Source organism: Ovis canadensis, chromosome 5 (genome assembly GCF_042477335.2).
Source record: "Ovis canadensis isolate MfBH-ARS-UI-01 breed Bighorn chromosome 5, ARS-UI_OviCan_v2, whole genome shotgun sequence".
In the NCBI taxonomy this organism is placed as follows: domain Eukaryota; kingdom Metazoa; phylum Chordata; class Mammalia; order Artiodactyla; family Bovidae; genus Ovis; species Ovis canadensis.
In genome coordinates, this window is record NC_091249.1 from 75176059 (window position 1) to 75188090 (window position 12032).

The 12032-nt window shown below is 50.4% G+C and overlaps 1 protein-coding gene across 2 annotated transcripts in view; it reads right to left on the reverse strand.

Moving 5' to 3' along the window:
• Window positions 1-11260, reverse strand: part of ANXA6 (annexin A6) — a 49141-nt gene extending 37881 nt beyond the window's left edge. Inside the window, exons 1-2 of one of the 2 annotated variants that reach the window (XM_069589967.1) lie at window positions 10819-11260; window positions 1084-1127 (exon numbers count right to left, since the gene is read on the reverse strand). In XM_069589967.1, the coding sequence (XP_069446068.1) occupies window positions 1084-1127; window positions 10819-11032 (258 nt within the window). In that variant the 5' untranslated portion in view covers window positions 11033-11260. The remainder of the gene's footprint in view (window positions 1-1083; window positions 1128-10818) is intronic. The other variant, XM_069589968.1, reaches the window with a different exon arrangement.
• Between the last annotated feature and the right edge of the window lie 772 nt (window positions 11261-12032).

Sequence of the window (12032 nt, forward strand, 5' to 3'; positions counted from 1 at the left end):
ATAAATATCCTTAAGACCTTCGTGCATTGGGTGGCAAGTCATGAAGATGGGGACAATGTTTAGTTATCACAGAGCTCAATCACCTCATAATGGAAACTGGGGCCCCCAAGAAGGTAAAGAACTCACCCAAGATTGTGCAGCTCCTATATTATGTCTGTGGCCAATAGCTCTATGATCAACGTGAGGACCAAAGGGGCCAAGTCAGGGGTCTCTTTGTTTTATTCTTCCTTTTCAACCCCATCGTTTCAGTGACCATGTCTTTTTCTCTAAGGCCAGCTGACAGGGATCACTTTCAGGCAAACCCTGGCACAGAGCAATACTTCTGACCAGGGCAGAAACGTAATCTTGGCTACACACAGGAGTAACATCTCTGATACACCTCAAATTCTACAGCCCGGCAAAGTACTCAGATGGCATGAAAGACTGGGGCCGCCCAAGGCAGGGAAACTTCATCCCAAATGCCAGTGACAGGGAACACTTTCACCTCCAGAGCAGGGAGCATCGTCTAAAGTTTTTGCCAGTCCAGTATCCATCTCCCTGCCAGGGGGAACCACTCTTGGGCCATGCAGTTCAGGAAGGAGCAACTCCACTACCCAGATCCAAGTTACCCAGGCCCAGCCAATGAAAACCAAACCCAGGTCTTCCCCTGGAATCATGTGGTATAAATCATGTTGTTTCCTGCATGTTGCCCAGGAAGCAGAAGGGAAACCTAGAGCTTCTGGTAGCTAGTATGAGAAATCAAGGAAGAATCTGTCCAAGAATGAAGCCACCCAGATGACACCCAGGTCATGGAGGCAGAATCCAGACAGTATCAGATGGACCCCTGGATCCAGCCAGACCTGAAGCCCTGGGCTTCTCAGTCATGTGAGCCAATACATATAATTTGTGTTTAGGATGCTGTGTGTTCTCATTGGTCACTTGCATCTGAAAGAGCTGTGACTTGTAATAGGAGCAAGCAAAGCCTCAGACCCTCTTTAGCTCCTTTCAAACTGATGGTACCAGGGATCTGTACTGAAGGCCCAGTGACTCCAGGAAAAGCCCAGGCCCAGGGGAAGTATTACAGAAAGCGGAGAACCTCCTTACCTGCGCTGGTTTGGCCATGGTCTCAGGTTCTGCAGCAGAAAACACTGTGGAGAAAAAAGAAATGCCATGAGATGCCTCTGCACTTTGACTCTCTCTATTCTTTCCCCCAGATTTCCCCACCTTTCCTTCCTCCCAAGGGAGAATGTGCTCCGCCTGGCTTTCTCAACTGCTTCCAGCCCTTCAGGTTAAATCACACCCAAAGACGCGGCTCAGGGACAGGCACATTTTTTGGAGGATAACAGATGGACTTTTCAGGGTCCAGGGCCTCACACCATGATGGGAAAGACTCGTGGAACTGAGAGGATTTGGAAGAGGAAGAGAGGACATGCCCACTGACCAGACGATTCCTCCAGGCCATGCAGGGCACTTTCCCAGATGCTGTCTCATCTAACCCTTCCAGCAATCCCTTCTGGCACCAAAGTCCCTTTTCTCATAGAGGAGGAAACTGAGGATGGGGAGGTTAAACAATTTGTCCAAGATCATACAGATTAAAATTGAATCACTATATACAAAATGGATAAACAAGGACCTACTATATAGTTAAAATCTTGTGATAACACATAATGGAAAAGAATTTGAAAAAGAATATATACGTATGTTGGAGAAGGCAATGGCACCCCGCTCCAGCACTCTTGCCTGGAAAATCCCATGGATGGAGGAGCCTGGTGGGCTGCAGTCCATGGGGTCGCTAAGAGTTGGACACGACTGAGCGACTTCACTTTCGTGAAAGTGGGTCACCTGCTGCGAATATCTGAGGGGCTCTGGTTTCTTTAGCATCTACTCCGATTAGGCACTGCTGTAGATGCTGAGTATATAGCAGTGAACAAGAGAGTTTCTAAAACCTGTGCTTTTCGGGAGCCCCCTCTATAATGGGGAAGAATAATAAATGCATATGATAAAAACTAACGAGAGAAGCTGAAACTTGGTCGGGAGAGAGTGACAAGGGGTGTGATCTCAGCTGGGGCGTTTGGAGGTATCATGAGCCATGTTGCTACCTGAGGGCAGTGAGGTCAAGGAGCTCAGTGTGGCTAGTATGGTGGCAGGGAGTGGGGTGGGGGCACTGGTAGGATGTGGCATCAAGGGACCAGTGCTTGAGGCCACTGTAAAGACTTTGGGTTTTTCTCTGATGGGACAGATCATGGGTGAGGGTGGAGAATGAACAAACAGGACACCCAATCTTATTGAAAGGGGTGTCAGGACACAGAACCTCCAGGGGAGGAAAAAGAAACAAACATCTTACCCCAAAAGAAATGCAAAAGGGAATGTTAACTGCTTTGGAAAGGGGAAGAGAAGGGTGGAGGGGCTGGGCTATGAAGCCCTCTTGGCAGATGGGCAGAGATGGAAGAGATGCAATCTTGGGATTAGAGGAAGAAAGAAGGACTAGTGCTTTCCATTTAATTGGGACTGTACAATTTGATCTTTTAAAATCAGGTCTATGTATTACTTTTTAAAAGTAAAAGTAACAAACTCTTATCAGACTTAAATACAGTAAGACCCCACAGGGAGCTGAACCAGAACAGAGGGTATAAACGAAGGAGATGCTTAACCTGCCTGCTTTCCAGGTCTTCACATACCATCACCCCCATCCTACACCCCCACACACTAAGGGGAAATCAGCTCCTGATCTCAGAGCATAATCCTGCTCTCACTCTGGGGCCACTGGAGACCCGCAAGAGAGTGGGAACACAGGTTTGGAGTCAGACAGGCAGACCTGGGCTCAAGTCTGTTTTGTCACTTACTCGCTATGTGACTTTGGGCACATTGCTCATCTCTGAATTCAAGGTTATCTCAAGTACAAAACTGGGGCCTTCCTCTTCCTGCCTTGGGGAGTTGGAGGATGAGACTCAACTTATGCCAAGGCCAGGCAGAGATGTGTTCTCAGTAAGTGGTGGCCTTCAGTGTGCTGGGTGATATTCTAAGGACAGGGCTCTGTCGTGTTTATCTATGTGTCCCTACTGCCTGAATTCAAGTCCCCCAAACAGCAAGTCAGCAGACAGACTTGAGTGAAGAGCAGACTGCAGCGATTTGCCTGCAACCGCAGAGAGCTCAGAGCGGAGCTTGAGGAAACCCTGCTTGTTTTCCTGACAACCAAGGGCCCTCTGGTACAAACTTGAGCTCGCCACTCACTCCAGTGTTCTTGCCTGGAGAATCCCAGGGACGGGGGAGCCTGGTGGGCTTCCGTCTATGGGGTCGCACAGAGTTGGACATGACTGAAGCGACTTAGCAGCAGCAGCAGCAGCAGCAGCAGCAGCAGCAGCAGCAGCAGGAAATGGAAACTCCGCCAGCGGGTAGGGAGCCCACGTCTACCCCGAGGGGTTCGACCAGGAGCCAGCTATGGGTTTCCTCAGGCCAGGGGGACGGTGTGGGCAAACGTGAGTGAGCACCAAAGTCAGCAGAGGAAAGGGACCGCAAGAGGAGCAGGAAGTCACCTGCATCTCCTGCTTCAAAGCATTTTTCTTTGGCCTTGTTGCTGGAAACTTTAGCAGCTGGCGGCAGCGCAGGCCCATCTGGATGGCTCAGAGGAGGGGACGCCAAGTCTGTGGGAAAATGCTCTGGGTTTTGAGAGCAGTCTGTATGTGCCTCTTGTGAGTGCATGTCTTGTGTATACATAGAAAGCAAACATCGTCCAGAACTGCATGTTCTGAGTGCAGTTCAAAGGAGCTGAGCTTTGACAGCCCCTCCTTTGAGGGCTGGGGGAAGCTCTGGAGCTAATCACAGAGGCGCCACTGAGGCTTTATGAGGGGCTCTGATCCCTTCCAGGGTGACCCAGACCACACTTCTCAAGTTGCCTGAATAAACGTTTTACATCCAGTGTTTCAGAATCCCAGATCTAACAACCCACTGCTTCAAGTCCCTCACTTTCTAGATAAAGATAAAGGCATGTCAGGCTCAGACAATGGCCCATCTCTCCAGCTCCCATATTCAGGTCATCACAAGGCTCCCCATAGCAATGAGCCCTCTCTGCAATAGGAAGTGAAGAAGAGGCCAAAGGAAAAGACCCAGGTTCGGTTCCCAGCCTGCCCCTTTGTTCAGACAAGCTAGGTTGCCTCTCTCAACCTCAGTTTCTTCATCAGCAAACTGTGGACAATGTTACCCCATCTTTGGGAAAACCGAAAGAGGGTGTGAAAGACTTTTGCAGATACCAACCAGGGATTCTCACAGCAAAATCTCAGAACATCAGTCCTGGGAGAGTTCTCCCCCAAGGCCACAGGACTCCTCTCTATCCCCATCCCACCCTCAATATGTAAGTTTCATCATCTTGGTTGAAAAAGCTTATCAAGACTGGCAGGTATGGCCACCCTACACTGGTGTCTCTCTCCTCCCAGAAGCTCTGAATCTCTTCAGACATGGATTTCCATGAAGGTTCATCAGGACAGATCATTCCAGAAACCCATTCAAGGCAGAGTGGCCTCCTGGCCTTGTGCTGCTGTGACTACCTCCTGCCTTAGTTCTTCAGGCTGCCAGCAAACAGGACTGACTCCAGGAGGAACACTCTGGGGTACAGAATACCAGGGCTGGCTCGACCACCAATGCCCAACTATAGCACTGCGGAAACCGAGAACCAGACAGAAAGTCTCGTCCAAGTCCTGCAAAAGGCATGGCCTTGGAGGTCAGACCCAGTCACAGCTTTACCCCCTAGCAATTTGTAATTTTGTAAGTTACCTAAACATGAATCTCAATTTCCACATCTACAAAATAAAGTCCCAAACATTTACAAAGGACACAGCGTGGCATTTTGTAATTAAGACTGTAGGCTTTGCAGTCACAGCCTAAATTCAAATGCTAACTGCTCATGGCCATGGGTGAATTGCATCATTTCTCTCTTACTCAGTTTCTTCACCTCTAAAATGATCATCTCAAAGTTTTTGTGAATATTCAATACAGTAAGGCAGGTAAAATACTTAGCATGGTGAAGTGCAGAGTAAATGTTGAATTAGTGGTGCTAGCTTCCATTAAGCGGACTTCCCTGGCGGCTCAGACGGTAAAGCATCTGTCTACAATGTGGGAGACCCGGGTTCCGTCCCTGGGTTGGGAAGATCCGCTGGAGAAGGAAATGGCAATCCACTCCAGTACTATTGCCTGGAAAATCCCATGGGCAGAGGAGCCTGGTAGGCTACAGTCCATGGGCTCGCAAAGAGTCAGACACGACTGAGCAACTTCACTCATTTACTTACTTAGCTTCTGTTAAAACAATCATTGCCATTCGAGCAGTGGTCTCCAAAGTGGGGTACCAGACACAATGATCCATTGGGGTGCAGGATGAGAATACTACAACTTACAACTTTTTAAACTGATCTTGGGACTTCCCTGGTGGTCCGGTGGCTAAGAATCTGAGCTCCCAATGCAGGGGGCGCAGGCTTAATCCTTGGTCAGGGAACTAGATTCCACATGCCACAGCTGAGAGTTCACAAGACGCAGCTAAAGATCCCGAATGCCTCATCTAAGACCTGGCACAACTGAATAGACAGATAGAAATAATGCATTGATCTTGTCCCTTCATGTTCCACTTTTACGTCTGCTATACATACATAAAGGTAAAATGCATATTAGGGGTTCAGGCTGACAGAAGTACACAATCAAGAATATGGACTCGATGGAATGAAGCAGAGGAAGGAGAAGAAAGAGGGGAGAAGAAGCACCAGCATAAGAAAAAGCACTTCTGTCTTCAAAGCGCAGCCTGCCGGCTTTGGAGGAATTGAGCACACTTTTCGGGGGAGAGAGATGTTGAGAATTAGGGTATGAGATCAAGTGTGGAGGGTAAGGGCAAATTGAGGAAAATTTTATAAATAATCTGGAAAATCATGCAAAAAAAATCACCCAAACCTCTGTGACCCAGGAGTGCCCAAGGTACTGCCCACTCATCTCCAAGGGCCTCCTTCAACGTAGGCCCTCTGAGCTCAGCATTCAAGGCCCTTGACATCCTTCCTGATTTGCTTGCCCTCCTCTTCCTCTTCACCCACCACCACATCCCCTTTCCCTCTAAACCAGGAATCTCTTCCACTAGCACTTTCTAACCAGTCTTCTAGCATCAAAATCAGTGCTTTTTCAATTCCGACTTCATTAATAACCACCTGCAGAGTTTTTCAAACTTAGCAAAGCATAAGGCCACCTCCAGAGACTCAACAGGCCACAGATGAAGCCTGGGCTTTTGAAATTTTTGAAAACTTTCCTAAGTGACTCTAACTCTTCTAGGAAGCCAGGAGGGGCTTTTCCCACCTTTGAACAACAGCGTGATTCTGAAACCATCTACTCATGAGAGGCTTGGGTCAACTGCTTTATCATTCCTCAGTTAGATGGAGGCTGTTTGTCTTCAAGGTATTACAAGGGAAAAAAAAATCTATAAAAACCCAATTCTTGGAGACATGCTCATTCTGTCCTTTCTGATAAAAAGTTGGGTGGATTTCCCTCCCTTTCCCCTCCCTCACCTCTGGTGGAAAAACCTGTTTGCCTCCATTTGCACATTCCTTTTGATATAAAAGTAACTACTTATTCTCTTCTGAGCTGGTTCTAACATATGCCTGGTCTAGTCACTGATTATTGAATAGAATAAAATCTTTTGCACATGATCATTTTTATATCTGTGTGACTGATATAAAGGTAGAATCACTTTACCTTTTTACCTTTTCCTGAAAATCATTGTGTATGTTTCCTTAATGCACCCCCTACTACCAAGGGTGGTTTATAAGGATTGTTGAGTGAAAGATCCTGAGTAATTTCCATGCTTTCTTTAGTGACTCCTTTGAAAAAAATCATAGAATAAAAAGAAATCATCTTGCCAACCATTTTCAAACTCATTATACAGCCAGGAGAGGAAATCACTGGAGGGGTTAAGCAACTTTCCCTGCTCATACAAAACATTAGTGATTAAGCAGGGCCTCGTTTTTCAATACATTGAGTGCCTCCTGCATGCCCATTGGCAGGAGCTGGGGGGTAGAAAAGATAATAGGACAGATGAATCTCCCACCTCAATGAAGCTGACAAATTTTTGTGCAGTGACCTGCAATTTTTTTTTTTTTTGGATCCCATATACCACCAGTAACAGAAGGAAAAAAAAAAAGATCATTCATTAAATGAAACAAACATACTTTTTGAGCATGAGATTAAAAATATATATAGTAAGAAGTCTAACAATTTCTTCTGGCATCCTAGTAAATCATCTTTAGTGCTTCCCAGGGTGTGCGCACCCCTCTTTGGAAGCCCCTGGGCTACAAAATCTAAATCCTCCCCTTTCTCCTTTTCTGATGGCTCCTCCCCACCACAGTCTGCAGGAAGACACCAAGGGCCGGCCCCTCCGCCTGCCAGGACCTGCCTTAATGAAGCCAGAGTAAATGCCTTTCCTGGCCCTGTGCCCCGGCACACCCCCTAGCTCACAGCACTCGGATTTCTTAGAGAGCAGTGTCTTCCCCCCTCCTGACCCAGAACCATTGATCCTCAGACAGGATAAGGCCCCAGGAGACAATCTGGGATGGCCCAGCTTTGGAGTTGGACTGGCCTGGGTTTGAATCCCAGTTCAGGCCACTTTTGTGAGCAACAAAAAAGCACAGTGTCTCCCAGCACACAGGCAGGAGCCAGACTGCCCGAGACTGCAGCCCGATCTGCTGTTCAGGAGCTTGAGTGGCCTTGGGCACGTACTCAGCTTCAAATGTAAAATAGGGGATAAAATAGTGCCTACCTCAGAGGAGTTGTGGTGAGCATAGAAAAAGTTTAGACATATCTAGTGCTTAGAAGGGGGCTTCCCAGGTGGCTCAGAGGTAAAGAATCCACCTGCCAATGCAGGAGACACGGGTTTGACCCCTGGATAGGGAAGTCCCCTGGAGAAGGGAATGGCTACCCACTGCAGTATTCTTGCCTGGGAAACTCAATGGACAGAGGAGTCTGGTGGGCTACAGTCCATGGGGTCACAAAAGAGTCGGACACAACTTAGTGACTAAAGAACAACAGTGCTTAGAAGACATCCCGGAACAAAGGACACCCTATGTAAATGTTAGTGTTCTTTCTACCCTAAACATATGATAACTGAGTTTCCACATTTGCAGAAAGGGCATGGTAACAGCATCCAACATATCAAGTGTTCAGCCAAGACCTGGTAAGTTACAAGGTTCAATAAATAATAGAAGTTACTATTTTATTATTATTTACAAAGACACGCATTTGGTAGATGAGGAACCCAAGGCTCAGGTCATCTGCTTCCTCAAGCACCACACCCTTCTGAGATTCCAGCAGTAGCATCTGATTCTCTGGGCAGGGCACTCTCAGTTTACAAAACGCTTTTTCACATATGCCATTTTATAATTGGGGAGGGAAATGGCAACCCACTCCAGTGTTCTTGCCTGGAGAATCCCAGGGACAGGGGAGCCTGGTGGGCGTCAGTCTATGGGGTCACACAGAGTCGGACAGGATTGAAGCGACTTAGCAGCAGCAGCCATTTTATAATCTTGTGAGGGAGAATATCAACCTCATTGTCATTTTACAGACGGGGATCTGAGGCTCCGAGAACCCAAGGCCAGGCATTCCTCCTTAGCCAGTCTCTGGAGAGAGCTTCTCAACCCCAAAAGGAAAGGGAATGTGGCTGGATTCCAAACCAACACGTTTTGAAGGATGGATAAAGGCGCCCTGACCCAAGACTTCCTCTCCTCTTTTGAGATGGAGCTAGAGGAACAGGCAAGTTGAAAATCAGGGTCGAGACCACACCCTGCGCTTTGTCCCCACCCAGGAAGCATCTTGGAGAGGTTGGGGGAGGTGAGGTTAGGGACATGACTGGACCTCTGTGGAAAAATTCTAGAATGGTGCATGAAGAGCCAGCAGCCCCAAACCATTTGACCAGCTGGGTCTCCTGGGCACAGCTCTTAACCCTCTAAAGAGGAAGGCACCAAGGCCCAGAGCGGTAGTAGTGTGCCTGGGGCCCCCGCTGGCTAGTGCAAGGCAGAGGCTGGGGCTGGGTGTGGCTGGAGCGCCTCTGGGTGCTGCAGTGCAGATGCTCCAGACGCTGGCAGGGACCCAACACTGCAGAGCTCCCCGTCCCCGTCTCAGGAATGAGCCCAACAGGCCAGGTCCCTGGCTTCCCAGGGGCAGCCCCCTCTTCTGCACACTCCAAGACAGAGTCTGCTCCAGTAACAGCTGTGGCCCTTACCCAGAAACCACAAATATTTTCTGTATCCCAGCAGCCTGGGCCTCAGGAACAAAGAGTGGAAGGCAAAGAAAGATGGATGAGTGACTGTCACAGCTGCCCAGGGGGATGGGTGCCTCTGCCCCACCCTATTCCCCACAATCCTAAAGCTCAGAACAGTTGAATCCTAGACAACCAATGCAGCAAGAGGCTTTCCTATAGAAGGGTAACTAAGGCACAGAGCAGGAAGGGGTTTGCCCAAGGACCCCAGCGCCTGGAACTGTGACCCAACTTTTCACTGACCCCGAGGCCAGTGCCCTCTGTGTTGGTGCAGAGCTTGCCAGCCAGAAGGGCAGGGTCCGTGACAACTGAAACTGGGAGGCCATTCACCTCCAAAGTGGAGGCTAAGAAGGTCATGATAACAGGTTGGGTCAGTGGGGCCGGCAATTTAAGGTGTGCTTTGGGTAGGGGAGGAAGGGGAAGTGAGAGGAAACGGCGGACCAGGGAAACCAGAGCTCTTTTACAAACTCCGGGGCCTATGTCCAAATTTGGAATTGTCAGTGAAGACCCACCAAGGTTGAGAGGAAAGGAAGGGGAGGGAGGAAGCAAAGGACCACCCTACCCCTTCCCCTTGCAAGGCCGAGCTGGGTAGGCCAAGCTTCCCAAGCCTGTAATCAAGACTTCCCAAATCTGTCATCATTCTCTGCAGCTGACAAATCAATTTTCACAGCCATTGCTTCCTCTGAGAGGGGCTGGGTTTTTCAGTTCTGGACTTGGAGACAGAAACTGAGGCTCAGAAAGGGAATGCTAGGGATTCAAGGTCACACTGCAAGCTGCTGGTGGAGCCAGGATTGGATTCAGGGAAAATCACACCCATGCTAATATCTGAGGTGTGATCTGAGGCCCCCAAGCTTCGGAAAGGCCAACCCTGGACTGAGGGGATCAGGAGGAAGGGTGGGGCCTCCACGCCATCACAAGGCCCCTGGAGCCCAGCTGGGAGTCTCCTTTAGAAGACAGGAGTGGTCCCTAGAAGGCGGGAGGGTCCACGGGGCCTGGAGTTGTGGACAGCCCAGCGCCCCTCTCAGTCAGCATACAAAGGGCCCTCCCTCGGGAACACACACAAGCCATTTCAGGTGTAGCCCCAGGGTCTGATTCTTTTTGCCCAGTCTTCGGCTGCAGCCACACCCTTCCCTGCGGGCCCTTAAACCCCCACCCAGGTGCCTCCAACCCGGGGCCTTCTAAGTCGCTCAAGCCCCTCACGGCAGGGGTCCCGGGGCCCCCGCCCCTCCTCCACACTCTGCAGCGCAGCACCCCCTGTCCCCTCCCTCCTCCTCTTCTTTTCTCCTTTCCAAGCCGCAGCCCGCGCGCCCTCCGCCTCCGCTTCCCCGCCCGCGGCCGTGGATTTGCTCCACTGCGCTGCCTCAGACACACGCTGCCCGCGACCCTCTCGGGTTACCATGCCCTCGAGTTCCCGGTCCCCGCGACCCTCCCCGGAGCCGGCGGCGGCGTGGGTCAGCGATGACTGGGCGTTTACGGCTCTCCCTTCAGGTCCCTACAACCGCCCCCCGCCCCGAGTGGGGTGGGGGGCTCCCCTGGAGCGATCCCGTCTCCAGCTTCAACCTACTCACCCCGCGGCGGAAGCCTCCCGTAGCGGACGGACAGAGGGGCAGACCGACACGCGGACGCGGACGCGGAGCTCGCTGGGTCAGAGCCCGTTAGCAGAGCTGCAGCAGTCGCAGCGCAGGGGCGGGCCAGGACAGTCTTCGGCTCCCGGGCCCGACACGTGGCGCGCAGGGGCCAATCGGGCTCGCCTCGCCTCCCCCACCCCCACCCTTCCCCCATCCCCAAACTCTTTCGCTCCTGGAATCTTAGAATGTCACCAGCCGGGAGGGGCCTCTCCAGGAGAACCTCCGTCCAAGCTCAGTCCCGGGACCCGCGCGACCTAGAGGGAAGGCGGACAAAGGTCACTCGGCCTTTCAGGACCAAAAATCAGAGCTCCCGACTCCAGTTCTGTACGCTTTCCCCCAGATTCTTGCTGCTCGCCCTAGCTTTGTTGAGAAACAGGACCTTGAAGCTTAACAAAGTTAAAGCCAAGCATTTAATCTGCCTGATCAAATTCTATTCCTCAACAGCCCCATCAGGTCTGTGACATGACTCAGCCACTTTCCAGAGGAGAGCCCAGAGAAGTCCAGTTTTTAAACGACGGTCACACAGCTAGTAAGTTGTGGAGCAGGGACTCCAACCTGGGCCAGGTGATTCCAGAGGGGTGCTTGCTCCAGCTTTGCTCTGGGGAGCGCACAATCCCCAGGAAAGGGAGACAGACTAGCAGCTATAATTTGGGGCTCTGGGGGGAAACCATAGAATAATTAGAAAGGGATAAACTTTGGAAATTCAGAGGAACTGAGAATGACTGTCCCCCAGGGGATTTGTAAAGGCTTCGTGCAGGAGGTGATGCTGCAGTAAAATCAGAAGTGCTTCCCGCCCTCACCCACCCCTTAGAAACTCTGCTTTGATGGGAAGATGGCAACCCTGGGCTGCTGAGTCTTCATAGGCAAGACTCTCAGATGCTCTGATTTTCAATTTGCTCAACCAAAAGAGAGATCATCAAAGCTCCTTCCAAATGTTGTCTTCAATCTGTCACTAGTTTCAGTTCAGTTCAGTTCAGTCGCTCAGTCGTGTCCGACTCTTTGCGACCCCGTGAATCGCAGCACGCCAGGTCTCCCTGTCCATCACCGTCTCCTGGAGTTCACTCAGACTCACGTCCATCGAGTCCGTGATACCATCCAGCCATCTCATCCTCGGCCGTCCCCTTCTCCTCCGAACTCTAAACCTCTAGAAAGGA